This window comes from Mus pahari, chromosome 7 (genome assembly GCF_900095145.1).
Source record: "Mus pahari chromosome 7, PAHARI_EIJ_v1.1, whole genome shotgun sequence".
Taxonomy (NCBI): domain Eukaryota; kingdom Metazoa; phylum Chordata; class Mammalia; order Rodentia; family Muridae; genus Mus; species Mus pahari.
Genome location: NC_034596.1, coordinates 1,542,693 through 1,566,016, shown reverse-complemented (window position 1 = coordinate 1,566,016; position 23,324 = coordinate 1,542,693). Strand labels below are relative to the sequence as shown.

Below are 23,324 nucleotides of genomic sequence, written 5' to 3'. Positions count from 1 at the left end.
TAGGGAGGAAGGGACAAACAGTGCTGCCCAAAGAGTGAGCAAGAGGGTGGTTTGGGGGGACAGGAGGAGATTTTCACAGGGAGAGATAAAGCTATAAGCGCCTGGTGAGGGTTCTGAGCAAGGAGTGCAGACAGAGTGTCTGGAAATAGCCAAGGGTGAGAGGAGCTGTTAGGGGAAGGGACAGGACTCTTTCAAGAGGGAGCAATAGCTGGGATCCCAAGAATCCAGTCAGCCTAAACTGACCGAGGAAGGGTGCACAAGCAGGGGAGAAGGCCAGCGACAGGGCCACAGCGAGAGGCAGGCTCCAGAGCGCGCGGGATGAACTTCACGGTGGGTTTCAAGCCGCTGCTAGGGGATGCGCACAACATGGACAACCTGGAGAAGCAGCTCATTTGCCCCATCTGCCTGGAGATGTTCTCCAAGCCCGTGGTGATCTTGCCCTGCCAACACAACCTGTGCCGCAAGTGTGCCAACGATGTCTTCCAGGTGGGCTCGGGGACAGGTGGGTTAGGTCACGGAGGGGGACGGGGCAGGGGCCCACCGCGGGGAGGGCCGAGAGGTAGGAGAGTCAGCGTGAGTCAGCAGCTGCCCTGAGGCTGGTAAGCCGGACCTGAGTCGGTGGCACCCAGGACCGGCAGAAACTGGGAAGGCACCGAGTGGTTTTGCATGGGCTTTGTAGGACCTTGGACTAGATTTCATTCATTTTGAGGCTTTGATTTTTTTTTTTTTTTAAACAAACTCTGGAGAAGAGATCAGCAATATATTGAGATGTGTGTGTGTGTGTGTGTGTGTGTGTGTGTGTATGTGTGTGTGTGTGTGTGTTGGCTAGTGTGGCTACCAGGCCTCAACTTGAGTTTGATCCCCAAAACTTAAATGATGGAAAGAGAGAACTGACTCCCGAAAGTTGACCTCTGACCTCCACTTAATATGAACACAGACAGAGAGAGAGAGAGAGAGAGAGAGAGAGAGAGAGAGAGAGATTAAAATAATAACTGGGAATGGTAGTGTATACCTGTAATTCTGTAATATTCAAAATAAATTCAAGACCACCCAGTACCTTGCCCCTTCAAAAGAACTTTCCAAACTGTACTGGCAGGCCAAGTACAGAGCCAGATAAAAAAGCTGGCTGACTAAACAAATACAGAAATATAGTTTTAATGGTCAAAACTACTAAGCTTCCAGAACAAGATTAACAATTCCCCTGCCCCACCTCACACTAAAAACCACAAGGACAGACAAAATGAGAGTCACCCTATACAGACCAACCAATGTCTAAAAAGGTTATGGGCTACACCAATTAAAATACACCAAACTACCTTGGTGCCTGTATCCTGCCCTCACAAAGGTATAAGAAGTATGTTCTTCCTTTGTTCTGGGTCTTTCCTTCCGCCTGCGTGCTGAGAGGGGTCCCCAACATGTTGGATAAGTAAAATCCTCATGAGATTTGCAACGATGGCGATTTCTGTGGTCTTGTGAGTGAGGGTCTTTTGATAAGCTACAATTCCAGCAGTTGGGAGGCTAAAGCAGGAGGATTGTCGTCTTTTGGTTTTGTTTCTGAGACAGAATCTCTCTATGCAACCCCAGCTGTCCTGTAGCTCACCATTCAAACCAGGCTGACCTCAAACACACAGAGATCCTTTTTATATATATCATAACACTCTTCATGCCTTCATGCATGTCAGAAGAGGGCATCAGATTCCATTACAGATGGTTGTGAGTCACCATGTGGTTGCTGGGAATCGAACTCAGGACCTCTGGAAGAGCAGTCATTGCTCTTAACCGCTGAGCCATCTCTCCAGCCCCACAGAGATCCTCTTGCCTCTGCCTCCCCAGTACTGGGATTAGAGAAGTCACCACTGTTCTGGAAATCAGTTGTCATTTTTAAAGTTAACTTATTTACATAATGAATTCTGGACCAACTTGGGCTACAAAACAAGACTTTTTCAAAAAGTAAATAAAAAAATCTAAAATTAAAAATTGTCAGTAAACCCATGAGAAACCCTTCGATGCCAGCAGAGCCTCTCTGTCCATGAGGGTCTGATTAGACACCCTGGCGAGGGCAGCAGGAGTCTCCCCAATTTCACTGCTGTGACTCTTCCCCACCTGGTAAAGACAATTAGGGGATAGCTGATATTCAGGTAACTTACATACAAACAGACAGGCAGGCAGACAGACAGAGGGCAGAAACAAAATTGTACTTCCCAGAAATGCCTGGGTATCTGTCACGAGGCCAAGCATAACGGTGAGGTCACCGGGACTGTTTTGTCTACACATTTCAAAAATAAAAACAAAAGATCTGGGCTCAGTGGTACATGGCTGCAAACCCAGCCCTTGGGAGTTTAAGGCTGGTTTGGGCTGCAGATGACCCTGCCTAGCCAGTTAACTAACCAACCAACCAAATAGATAAATGCACACACCAGCCTAGCCAGTTAACTAACCAACCAACCAAATAGATAAATACACACACCAGAGTCCTTTATAAGTTCACAGGCTTGCTTTCCAGCTCTGTGCCTTTGGTGGAGTCTGAGTAGGTTATGACTGGATCAGAGGTTGGGGAGAACGAAGAAACAGACTCACATGCACAGACACGGGACCTCACAGATATAACTTGGCTCTCTTGGTGTGCAATCTGTGATAGGAACGTCAGGTATACGCTTCCTGCCAGGAGTCAGGCTCAATGGCACATGCCTGGAATCCCAGTGAGGAAGGGACATCACAAGCTGGAGGCTAGCCTGGTCTACGTAGCAAGTATGCCAGGATAGCTATATAGCAAGACCCTGTCTCAAAAGAGGGAAAAAAATGTCAGGGGCTGGAGAGATGACTCGGTGGTCAAGAGCATCTGTTGCTCTCCCAACCAACTCAAGTTCAGTTCTCAGTAGTCTTGTGGTGGCTCACTGCCGCGATCGCCTAACTTGCCAGCAAGAAAGACGCGCCACAACAGGATCCTTCTGCAGACGTTTTTTGTTTGTTTGTTTGTTTGTTTGTTTTTATATATATTTTTAAAGATTTATTTATTTATTATATGTAAGTACACTGTAGCTGTCTTCAGACACTCCAGAAGAGGGAGTCAGATCTTGTTACGGATGGTTATGAGCCACCATGTCATTGCTGGGATTTGAACTCCAGACCTTTGGAAGAGCAGTCAGGTGCTCTTACCCACTGAGCCATCTCACCAGACCCTGCAGACACTTTTAAACGGGTTTTATTGCTGAAGCGAAAAGACCCCGAGCCTGAAAACTGGTGCTGCTTAAAGAGGCCTAAGAGGAATGTGTCACTCTATGATTGGTGCTAACTATATACCCTCATTTGCATGCTCCGGGCTTGAGCTGTGACTCATCATCTGTGCTATTTGAGCATGTGCACAACAGTTGTCAGTTAGTTGGCCGACGCCCTTCGGGCTCAGGTGCCATCTTATAATGGTGAATGTGGCTTCCCACAGCTCACAACCATCTGTAAGTCCAGTTCCCAGGACTCTATGCTCCTTTCTGATCCCCATGGGCACCATGCATGCAGGCAAAACACGTACACATAAAATACATCTTTAAAAAACTAAAAGAATAAGAATTCTCCCTCCTTATCACAGTATGGGGAAATGAGATAAGCACAGGATCCCCTCCTCCCTCCTCCCTCCTCCCTTCTGTCTTTGGTGCTGTGGTTAACCCAGGTCCTTGTGTGGGTTAGGCATGCATCTTACCATTGACCTACACCACCAGACCCACAAGGCTAGTTTTAAAATATTTATTTGTTATTAATGTGTGCATATGTGTGTGTGCACGTGTATATGCATGCAGGTGCCTACAGAAGCCAGAAGAGAGCGTCAGACATCCTGGAGGGGAGTTGTAGGTGTTTGTGAGCTCATTGTGTGGATCCTGGGAACCAAACCCTAGTTGTCTGAAAGAGCAGCGTGTGCTGGTGTGCTGGCAACCGCTGGGCTGGCTCTCCCACCTCAACACAATGGATCGCCACAGTGAATCTTAGCGTCACTAAGAACAGGCCTCCAGCTTCCTTGGGACAGCATATTTAAAGGTAATGAATGGGCTAAGTAGGACATCAGAGTATGTGTGTATGCCCCATCTGTCCTCTGCTCCTTCACTGAGTAGCCAACACCCCAGAATTCCTGCCATTGTCCCCTTTTACCCTCTCCAGGCTTCCTTTTATTCTGAGCATCTAAACCCGCTGTTATTTGACTATGAAGGCCTGAATTTCCTGTCCTGGGCCTAGACTGCATGTTGTTCTGACCCTGTCTCAAACCAACAAATAAAATAAAAAATTCTTGCCAGGTATGGTGGCTTACTCCTGTAATTCCAGTATCCATGAGACTAAAGCAGCAGGATTGTCATGAGTTCAAGGCCAGCCTGGGCTACATAGCTAGCTCTGTGTAAGTGGCTATGCCTTGCCTACAATCAAGGTTTTTCCTTTGGTTTGAATTTAGGCTAAGATATTTAGAAAGGGCATCCTTTTCATGTATTTACACTGAAACACCTACTTCTTTCTTCCATTCGTGTGTGTACATTCACATGCAAGCTCCCCTCTTGTACATGTGCCATGGCACACATAGGGAGGAATAGGCTTTCTCCTTCCACTCTGTGGAAGCCAGGGATTGAACTCGGGTTGTCAGGCTTGAGGACAGGCAGCTTTACCCATTGAGCCATCTCTCTGGCCCTGAGGCATCTCGTTATTAGAACCTAAAATATGTGAAGTCAAAGAGAAGTTTGGAAAACTAAGAGAAGTGTTCTGTAGAAAGTAGCCAAGGAACTGAGCACGGCAGCACATACCTTTAACCCCTGTATGCAAGAGTCAGAGTGAGGTGGATCTCTTCTGAGTTTGAGGCCAGCCTGGTCTAGACAGTGAGTTCCAGGCCAGCCAGGACTCTATAATGAGACCCTGTCTGAAAAACAAACTCGAGAATGTTGATTTGAGAATAATAAGGTATGTAGCACAGACTATGAATAGATTATGTGGCTTTTCTTCTTCAGGGCAGAATACTAAAACTCTAGAATGCATATCTGGGCCCAGGGAGAAGATCTAGGAGTGTTTGGGGACAAACCCCGTGCAAGAGCGAATGCAGTAGCACACCTGTTGGTGTGACCCAGGAAGCTGAGGTGAGAAGGTCACTTGAGCCTGTGAGTTTTGAGACCAGCCTGGGCAACATACCGAGATCCTGTCTTAAAACAAACAAACGAGGAGTTAGGAGTTAGTAGGGGGCTCGCCTAGCATACACCGAGACCTGAGTTCAATCCCAGCACCAAGCAAAGAGAGGGTGCTGGCTCACACCTGTAATCCCATACTCAGGAGGCAAGGCCAGCCTAGGCCACATGAAACCCTGTAGCCCCCCAGGGCTCTGAGATGGTCCTGTAGATCTGGAGTGTCCAGAGAGCGAGTGGACAGCTCGGCCCTTGGTGCTTTATTTAGGGGTCTGGGGGAGGCTGACCCAGTTACCCAGCCGCACCCTGTCTGTTCCTTGCAGCTCGGCTTGAGAGATGAGCATATTTCGTTTTTCACACATTGCCTCCACACTTTGACAAGTCTAGGCATAATCAGATTGTCTGTTTTCTAAGTATGGTGACAAGAATAGGACTTTTAGTTCCTCCATCTTCAAACCACCAAGGGAAAAAGCCTTCAGAACATTGCCTCGAAAGTTAACAGTTATGAACACGGTGCCAGGACACCGCGTTTAAATTTTTATGTGTACATTTTTGTCAAGCACCTTGGAAGTTTATAGCATGGAAAATGAATCTGCCACTAACTTCAGATCTTTAATTCCCTTTACTAAATACAAATAACCCTTACCATTCTCATACTTCTGAGAATCTTTCTAGAAAGCTCCATACTTAGGTACATGTTTGTTCATGGAGATACACTTACACTAAACCAGTAGATTCTATTCAACTCCCCCTCCTCCTCCTCTTTTTTTCCTTCCCCTCCCCCTCTTCTCTTCCTCCTCCTCCTCTTCCCCTTCCTCCCTCTCCTCTTCACCTTCTCCCCCTTCTCCTTCTCCTCCTCCCCCTCTCCCTCCTCCTCTTTCTCTTCTTCCTTGTATGTGTTTTGAGACAGGATTTCTCTGGTTGTCCTGGAACTTGCTCTGTAGACCAGGCTGGCCTTGAACTCAGAGATCTGCCTGCCTCTGCCTCCCAAGTGCTGGAATTAAAGAAAAAAAAATTCAGCCTTCTTATTTTTTTTAAATTGTTCCATATCTATATATTGAAGCCACAGTATGTCTTTTGTCCTGGTTTGCTATTCAGTTGTTTTACCTTTTATTACATGTCATTTTTGGTGGGCCATGTGCGAACAAGTTAGAGAACACTTTATTCTTTATAGTGTCAGCTCTCCCCTCCTACCTTTGCCTGGGTCCTGGAAATCAAATTCAAATCACTAGGGCTGTGGGGCAAATGTCTTTTCCCTTCAGTTCTGCTGGCTCTATTTCTGCCTTTTGAGACAAGATCTTACTCTGTAGCCCAGGCTAACCTTTTACCTTAGCCTCCCAAGTGCCTGATTACGTATGTGAACCACCACACCCAGCTGTGTTTTCTGATTTTGTTTTGTTTTGTTTTGTTTTTTTGAGACAGGGTTTCTCTGTGTAGCCCTGACTGTCCTGGGACTCACTCTGTAGACCAGGCTGGTCTCGAACTCAGAAACCCACCTGCCTCTGCCTCCCGAGTGCTGGAATTAAAGGTGTGCGCCACCGCTGGGCTGGCTGTGTTTTGTGTTTGATACAGCAGCACAGCGCCCTTTGTTATGAGCAGGCCACAGTCTATTTAATCCGCCTGCTAAGATGTTTGGTGTTAGCGGACAAGCAATGTTGGCCAGGAGATTGCCTGCCACGTTCAGCTGGGTTAGGCCAGTTGGTAAAATGCTTACCCAGCACACAGTGCTCTGGGTCTGATCCCCACCCTTACATAGATTGTGTGTGCTACACACTTCTGACCCCAGCACAGGAGGGAAGCAGGAGAACCAGAAGTTCAAGGTCATCCTCAGCAATGGAGTGATTGGGTGAAGCCCTGGGCTACACCAGACATTGTTTTGTTTTTTTTTTCCCAAAGGAAAGTATTGATCAAGATTAAAGATTTGAGGAAAACGTCTATAATCTAACCCCGACTCACCTAGCATAATTATCTTCATTTTTGCCTAACACTTCTCTTGCCTCAGTTTCCCCAGTGTTTTCATAAGCTAGATTGCCTCCACTCCCTCCTTCCCTACTAGTCTATCTGGTTGCTATTATAATTCTATTTAAAGTTGTAGCTCTCTTTTTCCCTAATCTGAAATAGAAAACTTCAAAATATGACATTAACCCCTCTAATTTCTCCCCCTCCCTCTCCACACCTGCGCCCACTCAGCTACCAAAAATTTTGACGAGAGCAAAGCTGTTGGTGTGGGAATTTGACACAAACATCTTCCCATGTGTTTCTGTATTTGTAAACTCTATTCACGTCCAAACTACTTTAAAGCCAGCCCTCAGTGTATTTTTGTATCTGCCTCCGCTTTGCTGTGGGCACTTGTTTCTGAGAAGCAACCTGTTGTCATTTAGCAAAAGACCAGAAGGAGCAGGAAGGAGGAAGGCCGGCTAGAGAGGGTCTTACATGCACAGGGAGCTGTCAGAAGAGAGGCCTTTGAGACTGGCATTGCCCTATGGTACAAGCCTGCCTGGTATGCAGAAACCCTGATTTTGATCCCCAGCCTTGCAGAAATGAGGCGGGGTGCGGGGTGGTTCGTAACTGTAAATGCTGTGCTCCCAGAACTTGATAGGTAGAGGCAAGAGGATCAGAAATTTCACAAGTCACACAGTGAGTTCAAGGCCAGTCTGAGCTATTAAAGACAGTGAGTGTGTGCATGTGCTTGTGTGTGTGTGTGTGTGTGTGAGAGAGAGAGAGAAAGAGAGAGACAGAGACAGAGACAGAGAGAGAGACAGAGAGAGAGACAGAGAGAGAGACAGAGAGAGAGACAGAGAGAGAGAAACAGAGAGAGAGGGGGGAAGAGAGAGAGACAGAAAGAGAGAGAGAGAAAGGAGAGAGAGAGAGAGAAAGGAGAGAGGGGAGAGAGAGAGAGACAGAGACAGAGAGAGACTGGGAAAGAAGATCTCAGCACACTCTGCCCTCGCTTCAGCTCGTCACCGGGAATCACAGGCCTCCTCCGAAAGGCCCAGCAGTCGGCTTCATTTTTTGGCCTTTTACATTCTTATTTGTTTGTTTTGATCCCATGTGAAGGACAGAGGCTGACACCAGATCATGGCTTGCTCTGGGTGATCACTTTTAAAGCCTTTCTATTCTGCTTCCAGGGTCTTCAATTGGCCCTTTCCTCCCCCACTTAGTCCCTGTGTCAGCAGTGGGCTCTTGTTTCTCCGCCCAGGTCTACAGGTCTATCTATGCCTTTCCCATTTTAGCTTTAAGTAAGAACTGGATTTCCTATGGCTGGGCTACCTTTCACCAGATGTCTTCTGTCTATTCTGTTCCCATGCTTTTTCCAGTGTGACCTAGTCTCACAAAAGCCACAAGGTCATCAGTTCAGGAGTGGAGGTCTCCAACACTGTGCCTGGCATCCAGGGCCTGTTTCATATTAGTGTTCTCTGGGAAGGCGGGAAGAGGGCTAACACTGTGAGATATATGCACATTTGCCATATAGAGCTTCTCTAGACAGACCACAGAGGGACCAGAAGGCATCGTGCAGAAAGGTTCAGGTCATGGTCGCTGCATCAAAGCCTTGAACGAAGCCTAGAATTCGATCCCTTCGCCATCCTATTCTTTGTTGGTTTAACACTGTGTTTCAGGATGACCTTGAACTTCTCTTCTTTTTTACCTCCCCATTCCAAGTGCTGGTAGAGGCGCGTGCCTGCCACCCCACCCACATCATCCGATGCTGGAGAACAAAGCCAGGGCAAACACTGCCAACTGAGGCCCACCCTCAGACCATCTTCCTCATTCCTCTTGTTTTCCGTGGTGCTGAGGATGGAGCAGGCCAAGCGCCACTCTACAGAGTCGCATCTAACTCCACTCATTTCCTTTTAACTTTTGCGGGGAGAGGTGGTGTGGTTATTTCATGCCCCATGGCTCCCTGTGGTCATTTATTTTACGATGGATTTAAGATTGTGCGCGTTTCCTTTATGTTCATATGGTGTTTTATATTTTGTTGGCGCCTTCACAGACATGATTCCATAGAGTGCTGTCATGCTTATCGCAGAAGAGAACACTGAATACTGGTCACAGTCACACAAAGGGACAGGGGAGGATATTCATCCAGATGTTTCTTAGGGTGATGGAACTTCCTCTACACATCATGTTGTTGTCATATGAAAATGTACTTTATAGGGCTGACTCTGAGCATGGAAGACAACAGTTGTGGCATATATGACAGAGCCAATTTCTTGAGGAAGTAAGATAAACAGAAATGGAGGAGCAGATTTTGATAACTGAATATTAATTAGGTGGAGAGATTTTTTTTTCCCAGAATAGAATCTGTCATCTTTTTGAAGACTTCTTAAGATTTCCATCAATACCCTAGAATCTAAAATTTCTACTTGTGACGGGAAAACATAGGGACCCACACGAAGGACAGAGTCATTTCCTTCTTTGCCCTATGAACCGCCCAACTTTCAGTCTGTGAAGCCCACAACCCCTGTTATACTTGACCTTAGACAAAGGGCCAAGAATCAATTTGTGATTTCATTTCTTCTCTTGAGACAGAGTCTCTCCATATAGCCTTGCCTGCAGATCAGGCTGGTATTGAACTCACAGAGAGATCTGCCTGCCTCTGCATTTCAGTGCTGGGATTAAAGGCATCCACTATCACTGCTACCTACAGGCGATTTCCCAGTTTTAAATACAAGCTCCTGTAGACTCTCCCATCTCCTAAGCACTTTTAGCCCCTCTTTCTTGGCAACCTGTCAATCCCGACTTAAAGCCCGTCCCAAGTGGCACCTTCAATATCAGGCCCTGCAAACTAACAGTAGCTCTCTATGGGGATCCCAAACCTTACTTTGTTTTTTTTTGTTTGTTTGTTTGTTTTTAATGGCACTCTTGCGCCCCCTGCTGTTTCTACATAGTCTGAGCACTGAATTTTTTGAATAAATGAATGGTTTAATTTGGTTCTGTGTTTGATCTGCCTTTTCAAACTCCAGAGTCCCTGTAAGAAATTTGGAAATTATGTAGAAGTTGTGTGTGGTGTTGCACACCTGTAATTCCAGCACTTGGGAGATAGAGACAAGAAAATCGTAAATTCAAGTCATCTTCAGATACAAGCTGGAGTTTGAGGCCAGCTTGGGTTGCCCTGTCTAAAAAGAAAAAACAAGCAAGCAAGCAAACAAACAAACAAATAAATAAAAGGAAAGCCAGTTGCTGTGACACCCACCTTTAACCTCAGAGAGAAAGAAAGATAAAAGTAAAATAGGAGTGGGAAGAGAAGTCTGAGGAGAGAAGTCTGAGGAGAGAAGTCTGAGGAAGAGAAGTCTGAGGAAGAGAAGTCTGAGGAAGAGAAGTCTGAGGAAGAGAAGTCTGAGGAGAGAAGTCTGAGGAGAGAAGAAGTCTGAGGAGAGAAGAAGTCTGAGGAGAGAAGTCTGAGGAGAGAAGTCTGAGGAGAGAAGTCTAAGGAGAGAGAGAAGTCTGAGGAAGAGAAGTCTGAGGAGAGAAGTCTGAGGAGAGAAGTCTGAGGAAAGAAGTCTGAGGAGAGAAGTCTGAGGAGAGAAGTCTGAGGAGAGAAGAAGTCTGAGAAGAGAAGAAGTCTGAGGAGAGAAGAAGTCTGAGGAGAGAAGAAGTCTGAGGAGAGAAGTCTGAGGAGAGAAGTCTGAGGAGAGAAGAAGTCTGAGGAGAGAAGAAGTCTGAGGAGAGAAGTCTGAGGAGAGAAGTCTGAGGAGCTGTATCTTTTTCCTAGATTGCATTGATGTTGCCTAGGGAACGATCCGATGCTGGGATTACAAGCATATGCCACGACGCTCCGCTTTCCCAAGGGGTCTGGGTTTTGAATGCAGATCCTCAATCCTGTGAAGCAAGCATTTCAACCCACCATCCCAGCTCAAGCAAGCCTTTTATAGACCAGGTCTCTTATACCCCGGGCTGATCTTGAAATCCTGATCCCCTGCCTCACAAGTTGGGTGTGCAGTAACCTGCCTGAGGCTTCTCTACTGTCTTTTCAAAGTCTCTTGAGAATTAGATTAGGTTCTACAACATCTGAGAAGCCTACGGTTCCTGTACTCAGCCACAACAGGCCCTCAAAACTCCGGTAAAATGCCAACAGTGAGTCCCATGTCCCATGTGTTTGAGTGTCAAGAAGAGGAAGGACAAAGGATGGGACAGAGGGTGCCCATTTGTCTTTGCTGTGAGCTGGGAGGGCCCTCTCTTCTTTTCAAGACTTTGCTGAACATGCTACATGAGTGCCAGCTTTTTTTTTTTTTTTTTTTTTTTTTTTTTTTTTTTTGGTTTTTCGAGATAGGATTTCTCTGTACAATCCTGGAACTCACTCTGTAGACCAGGCTGGCCTCGAACTCAGAAATCCACCTGCCTCTGCCTCCCAAGTGCTGGGATTAAAGGCGTGTGCCACCACTGCCCAGTGAATGCCAGCTTTAGTCAAGCGACTTAGCTCCCTCCAGGATACACAGGCTTAGAGCTCACTTGCTACTGCCTTACCCATTTGGGTTCTACATATTGATAGATTATTGCATTGAGCAGGGAAAAAACCCCATGGCTCTCACCTAAAGGTTAAGAGAGTTTATCCTGGAAGTGAATATGAGTAACCAAGGCTTGGGAACACAGATTCAAGTTATCCCGACATGCTCCAGCATAGTGGGAGTTTCATGAAAGCTCTTATGATTTTAGGAAGTCTTTTGATGACATTTCCATTATTTAGTGTGTGTGTGTGTGTGTGTGTGTGTGCGCGCGCGCGCGCGCGCGCGCTCAGGGTGGGGGTCAGGGGTAAACTTGTAGTGGTTGGTTCTCCTTCCATCATACTAGTCCAGGGGATAGGACTCAGAGCGTCAGGCACCCCTTCTCCCTGGTTCTTATAAAGTATTTATAGTAGCAGAACCAAAAAGTTATAAATCAAGGCACTTACAAAGTACCTTAGTGGAGCTAGGCAGCAGTGGTGCACGACTTTGATCCCAGCACTTAAGAGGCAGAGGCACAAAGAAAAAAAAAAAGAAAAGAAAAGAAAAAGAGGCAGAGGCAGACAGATCTCTGTGAGTTTGAGGCTAGCCTGGACTACATAGTGAGTTCCAGGATAGCCAGAGCTGCATCGTGAGACACTGTCTCTAAATTAATTAATTGATTAAAAATAAAATATCTTAGTGGAAATATCAGATAAGGGGGTTACAGCCAAGCACTGAAATCTCTGTTAATAGTCTTTGGGTACCGTAGAATGACGTTTTAAAAAAATTTTTTTTGGGGGGTAGTGGAAGCTAGTGGTAATTCTGTACATTACAGAAGGGATTTGCCTAGTAGCTACAGGGATGGGTATTAGGCCAAACACAGAGGTGAGCAATGAATGGCTATTAAGAGAACTAAAACCAAGATAATTTGGTTGCAGATCTGCAACATTGCAACATTCTAACTCCCACACTCATGTAAGTTCCCAGCCAGTTAATCCGCTGTGTAGAATCTTTGTAAGGCATGGCTTTCCACAGCTTCCAACTTCAGTTCACACGTGTGACCACACCCTTTAAACATTCCCTAAACTCGCCGGTGTCCACGGGAGGTAAGGAAGACAGGTCGCCTGCCCAGTCTTCAGTAACCTCAGCCCCACCTGTTCCAGCTTCGTGGCTCTCGAGAAATCCCAAGAACTGTGTTTACAGCGATGCTCTCTGCTCTCCACAAACAAAGCTGTCCATCGCGGTGGGGCCATGTTTCCTGCCTGGCCACCAGAGAAAAGAATGAGACTCGGAGCACTTTCGTGTGTGATGGAATATGACGTCAGCCACTAAGAGTCTTCTGATCCCACCTTCCTATTGGCACACATGGATTTAGAGTCCCCAGGAGCCCACCTGTACAAAATACTCATGAACATGCATGCAAAGTCAGCGGTGACTACTGTCCCCACTGTTTTCTATGAGGTCATGAGTCTCTAGTCCCCAACTTTCCCAATGCTGTAACTCTTTTTTTTGGGGGGGGGTGTTTTTTGAGACAGGGTTTCTCTGTGTAGCCCTGGCTGTCCTGGAACTCACTCTGTTGACCAGGCTGGCCTCGAACTCAGAAATCCCCCTGCCTCTGCCTCCCAAGTGCTGGGATTAAAGGCGTACGCCACTGTGCCCGGCTGCTGTGACTCTTTAATACAGTTCCTCATGTCATGACAACCCCCAACCATACAATTATTTTCATTGCTACTTCATAACTAATTTTGCTACTGTTATGAATCATAATGTAGCTATCTGTGTTTTCCATGCTGTCAGGCAGCCTTACAAAAGGGTCGCAGCACACAGGTCGAGAGCCACTGCTCTAGCTGACCAGGTTGTGGTTTTACCTTAAATAGAAGAATGCTCCTATTCAGCTCCTAAACAGCTGGCTGTAAGCACTTGGGATATAGCTTAGGGATATTTAATATTCACAAGCTCTGGGCTAGACCACTAATATCACTCCCATGTCTCAAGTGAGCAGTCAGTTAGCAAGAGATACCTTCCTGAGACAATTGCTCCTGGTCATTCTCGATGTGTGTCTGCTGCATCCTGGCTCAGAATCCACCCTCAGCATCATTCTACACTCAAACAGGAGCAAAGGAAAAAATGGGGAACAGCGGATGTGGCTTCTACTGTTAGAGACATGACACTCTAAATATGTACCAAATCTCTGCATCTACAAATCCACAACACAGTCACCTGGCTACGCCCAGCCAGAAGCAGGCTTAAGACTTTATGGTCTTTATACTAAGGATCTTGCCGTCTCGGGCAATCTGTTACTAAAGAAAGGAACAGGGTCATCTCTGGCAGGCTTTCATCTCTGCTTCTCACCAAAAATGATTTTTATTAAATTTTTTTTTACATTTATTTACCTACGGATGTGTGTGAATGCCATGGAATGTGTAGAGTCAGTGGGCTCTGCTACAAAGTGGGTCTTAGGGATGAACTCAGAACATCGGGTTTGGTGGCAAGAGCCTTTATCATTGAGCCATCTTGCCAGTTCCAACAAATGATTCTTTCCACCTCTCTGAAGACCAGCCTTCAGTGGTAATAGTTTTTGTCTCTCAGTTTCCAGGATGGACACAAGATCAGCTCTTAATTAAATTCCATGAGCCTTTTCTGTAGCCAGATTGACTTCTACATCCTAAGCCACAATTCAGGAGAGAATTTTGATTGGTTGCTTCAGGTCACGCTATGGTGGTAGCTTTGGAGCGAGCTGGAACTGGTCTCTAAGACACACAGTTTAAGAGCCTCAGCTCAGCCTCCAGTGCTGGGATAAAAGGCATGTGCCACCATGTCCAGCCTTTCTTTTCTCTCCTTTTCTTTTCTAGACAGGTCTCATTCATCCTGCGCTGCCCTCAAACTCCCTGTGTAGCTGAGGATGATGTCAGACCTCCTATGGAGCAGACCCTCCTAGCTCTACCTCCCAAGTGTGCCACTATGCCCCTGGGGATCAAATCTAGGGCAGCCTCTACCAATTGAGCCACATCCTCAGCCTGGCCGCGACTCCTCTGCCCCTGTTCAGCACCTGAGTTGTGCGCCTCTTCCGGGGGCTAAGAGATGCGCCCTCACGGCCCAGGGCATTACCTCAGTATTTGGGAGGCAGAGGCAGGTAGTTAGACAGAGTGTTTGAGGCCAGCCTGGACGACATAAGACCCTGTCTCAGAGAGAGAGAGAGAGAGAGAGAGAGAGAGAGAGAGAGAGAGAGAGAGAGAGAGTCATAAGCCCAACACTTGGGAGGTCAAGATAGAAGGATTAGGAATTCAAGGTTTTCAAGGTTATTCTCCATTCACGTGGTGCTTGAGACAAGATTATCTTGCCACATTGCATGTGCTCATAAGGGTCCAAGCTGGAGGACACTGGCTCTACCGCCAGTCTCTTGCCTACAGTTAGCACTCCTGTCAAAGCCCCATGCTGGACCCCATTGAAGACTGATAGTGATCAGGCCTGGGCCAAAGTGAGGCTCTGTGTGTGGGGACACTCAAGGAGTTGAGCTGAGGGACGAGGCCAAGGCAGGAAATCATTTCTCAGACTGTTGTCTGGGGACACCAAATACAGAAAGAGCTAATGTTCCCATGTCAGCTTGCCGCGTGTCTTCCCTCACACCTCCCCACACTTCTAGTGTCCTGTCACCTGTCTTCTCAGGCCTCTAACCCTCTGTGGCAATCCCGGGGCTCCACAACGGTGTCTTCAGGAGGACGTTTCCGATGCCCATCTTGTAGACACGAGGTTGTCCTGGACAGGCATGGGGTCTATGGCCTGCAGCGGAACCTGCTAGTGGAGAACATCATTGACATCTACAAACAGGAGTCCTCCCGGTAAGACAGATGCCTGGCTGCCGGCCTCTCTGGAGGGAAGAGCCTGTACCCTCAGGGATAGAGGGGCCATCTTAGGGTTTCCATTGCTATCGTGGAACACTATGATCAGAAACAATGTAGGAAGGGATGAACGGCTTGTTCGCCTCACACTTCCACATCATAGACATTCCTGAAGTCAGGACAGGAACTCAAAGAGAGCAGGAACCTGGAGGCAGGAGCTGGTGCAGAGGCCGTGGAGGAGTGCTGCTTACTGGCTTGCTCCTCGTGGCTTGCTCAGCCTGCTTTCTTATAGAACTGAGGACCACCGGCCCAGGGATGGCCCCACCCACAGTGGGCTCCCCCACCAACGTCCCCCCATCAATGGCTAAATAAGAAAATGCCCCACAGGCTGTCTATAATCCCATCTTATGGAGACATTTTTTTTGATTGAAGTCCCTTCCTCTCAGATGATTTTTAGTCTGTGTAAGCTGACATCCCCCCCCCCCAGTAGAGGGAGGAGGAGAATAAGGGGGGAAGGAGAGGGGGGAGGCCTCCAGGGAGGCCTGACTTTGCCACTGTTCAATCTTACTTCCTCCTCCTGGTCTGGGACCAAAGTCTACCCCAATGTTCTTGACCTCATCAGCTCCCATGACTTCCTGTCCTGTGTGACATCTTTGTCCCCTGGGCCCAGGCCTCCTTTGAGCATCGCTTCTTCCCCTGAGAACGCTGTGTAAGTTGCCTACGGTCACAGTCTGGCTCTCTGACAGTCGCTGTTTCCTTGCCCTTGATCCTCAGGCCACTGCACTCCAAGGCTGAGCAGCATCTCATGTGTGAGGAGCATGAGGATGAGAGGATCAACATCTACTGCCTGAGCTGTGAGGTGCCCACTTGCTCTCTCTGCAAGGTCTTTGGCGCCCACAAGGACTGTGAGGTGGCCCCTCTGCCCACCATTTACAAACGCCAGAAGGTATCTAGTCAGGGAGGGATCAGGAAAGCAGTTCTCACTGTACCTAGGTAAGGGGTCACTGATCAGGGCAAACCCCCAGCTCTGCTTCCTACTCTGCACACGACCCTGAGGCAGTTAGGTGGGGACAGTGGTTGTTATGACGACAGCATCAGCTAGTTAACGCATGACGGGAGCCACTTCAGGACGGTATCCACCAAAGGACCAGATACGCTCAAGAGTGTGAAATCACACAGCTTCTAGATATGCTGAGATTTTAAGATCACACTGGTTGGCCTCAGAGAGGAGAAGGGCATCCTAGAAAGGTGGGGATGGGGGTGGGAGGTGGGAAGGGCAGGTCCAGAGAGCCCCTGCAGGCAGGAGAGATACCATTCATCACATGACCAATGCTGGCTCGGTACAGGCTAGAGATGGAGGTCATGCCACAAAACCTGCAAAACATGTGTAGGTAGAGGTGCATTTAAGACTCCCCAAACCTCAGCTTGTGTTGAAGTCCCAGGATATCAAAGAAGTCCTTTACATCACCTGGGTTTTGTCAGAAACAAATGTAAATGTTAAGCTGGAGGAAGATGCCTTCCATGCAGGCCTTTAGATTAAGATCAACACAGCAATCACAACAGAAGATGCACAGAGAAAGGACCACATGAGTGCAATTAGCAGAAACTCTTCGAACCCTCAGGGAATTGAGATGTTGGAATTATTGAAGAACAGAAACTCACTATACACATGATGTTTTTAGAGGATAGAATAATGTCAGGCATGGTTGAGCACTCTGTAGTCTTAGCACTCAGGATGCTGTGTGCCTAGCCTAGTCTACATAAAGAATTCTAAGCCAGCCTGGGCTGTATAAGGAAAGACCCTGTTTTAAAGAAAAATAAAGGGGGGGGGGGCTGGAGAGCTCAGCGGTTAAGAGCACTGACTGCTCTTCCAGAGGTCCTGAGTTCAATTCCCAGCACCCACATGGTGGCTCACAACCATCTGTAAATGGGATCTGATGCCCTCTTCTGGTGTGTCTGAAGACAGCTACAGTGTACTCATATACATAAAACAAATAAATCTTAAAAAATAAAAATAGAAAAAAAAGAAATAAAACAACATCAACAACAAAAAGAAGAATTGGAGATATTGCACACTTGCCCAGCACAAAGCCCTGGATAGATTCCCAGAACTGAAAAAAAAAACAAAAGTGTAAAATGACCATGTAACAGCAGTGGCCTGTTGTGGTGGGTACACTGTAATCTCAGCTACTAGGGAGGCCAAGGAAAGAGGTTAACAGATTCAAAGCCAGTGTGGATAATATGAAAAGGCCCAATCAAAGAAAAACCAGAGCAAAGCAAACAGAAAATAGATCTGACAAAGAACTGAGTAGAAATTAAAACGGTGGGAAAACTAATAGATGAAGAAAGTGATGGATTTCTCAGAAGAATCACTGAATGAAAGAAGAGTACAAACAAACAAACAAACAAGTGAGAACAAAAAACAAAAAACCAGAATGTGACAGCACCAGGAAGAGGGAGGTGGGGGATGGGAAGACTGACACAGTCCTATTGGACTCCCCGAAGGACATGAATTGACAGGAGCAGCGTTGTCTGAGTGGGAAGCCCTAAGACTCCTCCAGAATTAATGGAAGACGTGGCTCTCCTAACAAAGCATCCAGGCCAGAGGTGGCGGGTGTCTGGAGAGTGTCACTTCCCCAGCCCTCTAGATCTTTGCAGATGTCCCCAATGATCGAGGTGGGATGAGAGGGGTGTCATTGTGGCTGGGGCTTCTGACTCTAAAGCTGGCCCATGTGTGTGACAGAGCGAGCTGAGCGATGGTATCGCAATGCTGGTGGCGGGCAATGACCGCGTGCAGGCAGTGATCACGCAGATGGAGGAGGTGTGCCAGACCATTGAGGTGAGCTCGGGCTGGGAAGACGAGGGGGACGAGAAGATCTGTCCAGAGACCTCGAGACTCTTTGACTTCTGGTCAAGCTGGCCAAAACATTTCTAGGCTCTAGCTCATGATTGGTTGTTTTTAGTGAACTTGTTCCCAGCACACAACTCTGTGATGTCAGTCAAGTTACTTCCACTTTCCATGCTTTGGTTTTGTTTGGTTTTTTTACTACTATAAAATGGTGATGACCAGTGGCTGGAGAGATGGCTCAGCAGGTAAGAGCACTGACCTGACTATTCTTCTGAAGGTCTTGAGTTCAAATCCCAGCAACCACATGGTTGCTCTCAACCACCCGTACTGGTGCGTCAGAAGACAGCTACAGTGTACTTATGTATAATAATAAATAAATCTTTGGGCTGGAGTAGGGCCAGCTGGAGCAAACGAGGTCCTACAAAATTCAATCCCCAACAACCACATGAAGGTTTACAACCATCTGTACAGCTACAGTGTACTCACATACATAAAATAAATAAATAAATCTTTTTAAAAAAAAATGGTGATGACCAGAGTGAGGGAGGTAGGATAGGTGCAAGCTCCAGCCAGCCTAAGAAACATATGGGCATCCTATTTCTAAATAAACCAGATAAGAAAATAATGGAGCAGGGTGTGAGAGCTCAAAACTATAATGGCAGCACTCTGGAGGCTGAGGCAGGGGGATGTCTCAGTCAAGGTCCACTTGATCCTGTCCCAAAACACATAAGTGGGACCGGAGAGACCACCCAGTGGTTGAGACAAGGCAGAGTGCTGAGTTCAGTTCCCAGCGTCTGCAGTGCATGGTTCAAACCTGCCTGTAGCTCCCACCCAGCTCCAGGGGAATTCAGTTCCTCTGACCATCATGGGAGCACACACCAAGCACAACATATACCCAAGTGAAAATAATACAAATGAAACTGTGGCGGTAAATAAATAAGCAAAGTAAAAAGACATCAGTGTGGGAGGTGTGGGGAGGAGGGGTTTACAGAGAAGGGAGGGAGAGAAAAGAGTCTGGACGTGAGAGTAATCAGAATATATACATACATATATATGAAATTATCAATGGATACATTTACTTAAAGTTATGTGATGAGAAAAAATTATGTGCTGTATTATATATTTAACTAAATGTATTTGAATAATGTGGCAATATTTTCAGTAAATTAATTCTAGAAATTTATATTTATTGTTTTATTTTCATTTATGTGTTCGTGTGTGTCTGTGTATGGGCATGTGCACTTGAATGTTATTGCCCATGGAGGTCAGAGGAGCTTGCTGGGTCCTTTGGAGTTACAGGAAGTTGTCATTTGACATGAATTCTAGGAACAAATTTTAGGTCCTCTGCAAGAGCAGGAGGCACTAACTCTAACCAATGTCTGTTTTTAAAAATAAGACTTAATTTCATATCAGACAAAAAATTACTGGTTTTTAAAATGTTTGTCTTTGAGATATGGTTTCTCCATGGAGCTTTGGCTGTCCTGGAGCTCCCTCTATAGACCAGGCTGGCCTCGAACTCATAGAGATCTGCTTGCATCTGAGTTCTGGGATGAAAGGCGTGTAAAACTCAATTAACTTTAAAAGGTGATGCTGGTAGTCACACAGTAGCCACTGATTTAATTTTCTTAACAAGGAAGTGGGAATTAGTGCAACACAGAGCCAGAGCCAGCAGCATACATGGCTCCCAGTGAAACAACTTTGAAATTCTTTGTCATCCTTGTCATCGCTGTTAACTGAAAATATCTGAGCTGGGTTCTGTGTCCCTGACTCAGGGTGTGACCCTAGCCAGGTCACTTTCCTTCTTGGCTTTTTAAAAAGTGGGATGAAGACTAAAATTTCTTGCTCTCGAGCTCTGGGGTTGCGCAGGCGAGATCATACTGCCATGGTCTTTCAGGACAACAGCCGCAGACAGAAGCAACTGTTAAACCAGAGGTTCGAGACTCTGTGTGCGGTTTTGGAGGAGCGCAAGGGCGAACTGCTTCAAGCACTGGCCCGGGAGCAGGAGGAGAAGTTGCAGCGCGTGCGGGGCCTCATCCGCCAGTACGGAGACCACTTGGAGGCCTCCTCGAAGCTGGTGGAGTCTGCCATCCAGTCCATGGAGGAGCCGCAGATGGCTCTCTACCTCCAGGTGGGTGGAGAGGGAGGGAAGCAGGCCTGCAGGGTGGGGTGGGGGTGGGGGACTCAGGGCCTGGGGAGCGGGAATCAAGTTTTACCTCTTGTCACCACCAGTCACCACATGGGAAAAGTCACCCTTCCAAGTTGCTCTCTCTCTCTCCACCCCCCCTCTCTCGGTCTCTCGGTCTCTGTCTCTGTCTGTCTGTCTGTCTGTCTGTCTGTCTGTCTGTCTGTCTCTCTCTCTCTCTCTCTCTCTCTGTGTGTGTGTGTTTCTGTCTCTGTCTCTCTGTTTCTGTCTCTCGGTCTCCACCCCCCTCTAATTANTCTCTCTCTCTCTCTCTCTCTCTGTGTGTGTGTGTGTTTCTGTCTCTGTCTCTCTGTTTCTGTCTCTCGGTCTCCACCCCCCTCTAATTAATTGGGATATAAATCCCCTCCTATCCCTCAAGATTGGTGAGAATCAAAATTGGGGCTTTGCCAGGGCTAGCCCAGCGCTCACCTTCGCCCTCCTTTTCTCCCCTGCAGCAGGCCAAGGAGCTGATCAACAAGTGAGTGGACTGCACGGTGGGAAAGGAAGGGACCCTGTGGATTCTTCCCTTCTGACCTGGGAGGGGCTTGAGGGAGTGGGATCCCCCTGCTGAGCCCTTGTGGCCATCACAGGGTCGGGGCAATGTCGAAGGTGGAGCTGGCAGGACGGCCGGAGCCAGGCTATGAGAGCATGGAGCAATTCTCCGTGAGCGTGGAGCACGTGGCCGAAATGTTGCGAACCATCGACTTCCAGCCGGGTGAGGGAGCCGGGGGAGGGACTGTTTAGACCTGCTGAAGGGGTATGAGGTGGGTGCTACGGCCAGAAGAGCAGGGGCTCCACCTCACTAGACCTGCCTTCCACCTAGGCGCCGCTGGGGATGAAGAGGATGACGAGGTGGCTTTGGATGGGGAGGAGGGCAATGCAGGGCTGGAGGAGGAGCGGCTGGACGTGCCAGAAGGTGAGAGCTGGGTGAAGGTTTGGGGGTGAGGAGTAGTTACCAAGCTCACGGTCCCTTGGGTAATTGCCTTCACGGCAGACACCAGGAGCCTCAAAGCGCAACCCCTAGCTCTCTGAAAAGCGCACTTTCCCCCACGGTTTTGGGGAGCCTGCAGGGTACCGAGTAGTAGAACCCCCACTGCCTGGGAGAGCGAGCTGTCGGGAGTGCCTTGTTCGTTTGGAGCACCCGCTCACCGGGTGGTCCCCCCTCGCGCTCAGGCCTGCACTGACCCGACTCTGATCCAGAGCGCACACCCGCAGCGGGAGCCAAGGGATGCTGAGGATCTGCGCAGAGACCACCGTGCCACCCAGCTCCGCCTCCCGCCCCCGGGAAGGTTCTCAATAAAGGACTCATGTGTCCCACGTCCTCGGCTCCTTTTGCTGCCCACTCCTAGGCTCAGCTATAGAAGCAACCTCGCCATCGCTCTACCCTTTCTCAACCCCAGACTATCTGAAGGGACGGAGGCGAAATAGTCCCTCGTGGGCACCCCCTTTACACTAGAGGTTGCCTCCTAAGCCGGAGACCCTGAAAGGGTATCAAACCTCGGAGTTCCGGGATTTGGAGGGTTGGGGGAAGGGCTCCCAGGAATTTAATAGGCTTCCTCTCCTATCTCACTTAGCATGCTTGTCTCTCCTACCGGCCTGTAGAGCGCCACTTTCCCAAAAGTTCTTACCCTATTGTAGTTGCCGGTGCCCTCTCATCCCTATGACAGAAGATAGAGGCTAAGCTCTTGGGCAGTTTTATTAAAAAATAACCAGAGTATTCAGGGTGACTCTGGGCAGCGCTGCACCGCGGGATTGAGACAGCTCCAGTTGTGCGCGTTCCAGCCCCGGGGTAGGTAGGGGAAAGGGTCAAGGCTTTCGTGACCCCATACGGGGCCGATCACTTGCCCACCGAATCGAATATGATGCGGTTCTGCTCTGCGCGCTCGCGCTGGCTCTGTGTCCGAGCTAGCTCCAGCAGGGTCCGCAGCAGGTGAAAGGTGAGGTCGATGGACAGCGGAGGGTCGTCCCGTCGCTGCCGCTCGCCCGCAGGCTTAAATCCTGCGCGGCGCGGGAAGCGCTCCGCTAACAGCAAGAGGAGCGCGCGGACGCTGCCGCCCTGATTCCGCACTCCAGGGTTCCATCGCAGATTCGGATCCTGGACCTCAGTCGCCGCCGCAGCCGCTGGGCTCCACTGGCTGCTCTCCGGGCGCAGCTGTGCCAAGAGCAGCAACGCCACCAGGAGCGTAGCGCGTCCCCTCTGTCTCATGGTGCCGCCTGCCCTGGACACACAGGGGCAGCATAGGGTGAGGTGCACTTGGAGCAGCCGCAGGTAACATGAGCCCCTTGGCGCGCACGCCCAGTGCCCCCGCCGAGACCCTCCAGCTGTTGCCTGGTGTCCACATCCTGCCCACCAGCCCTAGGCGCTGTGCCAGTCCAGTTCCACCCCTCTCTCCCTCCTTCCCTCCCGGCAGGTCATAGTGGGTGGGCTGACTGCAGAGTCTTGGTGGTAAGGGAGTCTGGATCGTTGCTTCAAGCCACTCACAGGTTATCGGAGTGTCTGCCCAGTGCAAGATGGAGCTCCACTCTGTCCCTGGGGACGGGCTGAAGACGCCTTGGGGAGCACGGGGTCTGTCCCGGGACCGCCGCCAGCCTTATATAGCACCAGGACAGCTCCGACTGACGTCAGCGAAGAACATGAACTGATTGTAGAAACAATGACACCGGCAGCTTCGAGTCCAGCAGCTTCGAGCCCCCAGAGGGGTGCGTAGCCTGACTTTGTGTCCCTGGAGCTATCTTTGGAAGCACCCTGGCTGTAGAGGGAGAAGCTGGCGGAGCCATAAAGATAGATCTTTCCGGATGTAGAGTCCTTCCCCGACACAGAACCACCAGTGTCTCCAGAGCAGGATAGTCAGGGGTTACTCTTCTCAAGTACAGAGAGCGAGGACTGTG

At 48.5% G+C, this 23,324-nt stretch overlaps 2 protein-coding genes across 2 annotated transcripts; one reads left to right on the top strand and one right to left on the bottom strand.

Moving 5' to 3' along the window:
- On the top strand, nt 1-22,384 carry Trim54 (tripartite motif containing 54). Its single transcript, XM_029540497.1, has 9 exons — nt 1-486; nt 15,233-15,405; nt 16,180-16,351; nt 18,149-18,244; nt 20,148-20,381; nt 20,891-20,913; nt 21,026-21,150; nt 21,259-21,351; nt 21,609-22,384. The coding sequence occupies exons 1-9, from the start codon at nt 319-321 to the stop codon at nt 21,617-21,619; spliced, it is 1,095 nt and encodes a 364-aa protein (XP_029396357.1). The 5' UTR covers nt 1-318; the 3' UTR covers nt 21,620-22,384.
- Ucn (urocortin) lies at nt 22,120-22,648 on the bottom strand. The gene has a single exon (XM_029540498.1). It carries the CDS (start codon nt 22,639-22,641, stop codon nt 22,273-22,275), a length of 369 nt encoding a protein of 122 aa, XP_029396358.1. The 5' UTR covers nt 22,642-22,648; the 3' UTR covers nt 22,120-22,272.
- Nucleotides 22,649-23,324: the final 676 nt, after the last annotated feature.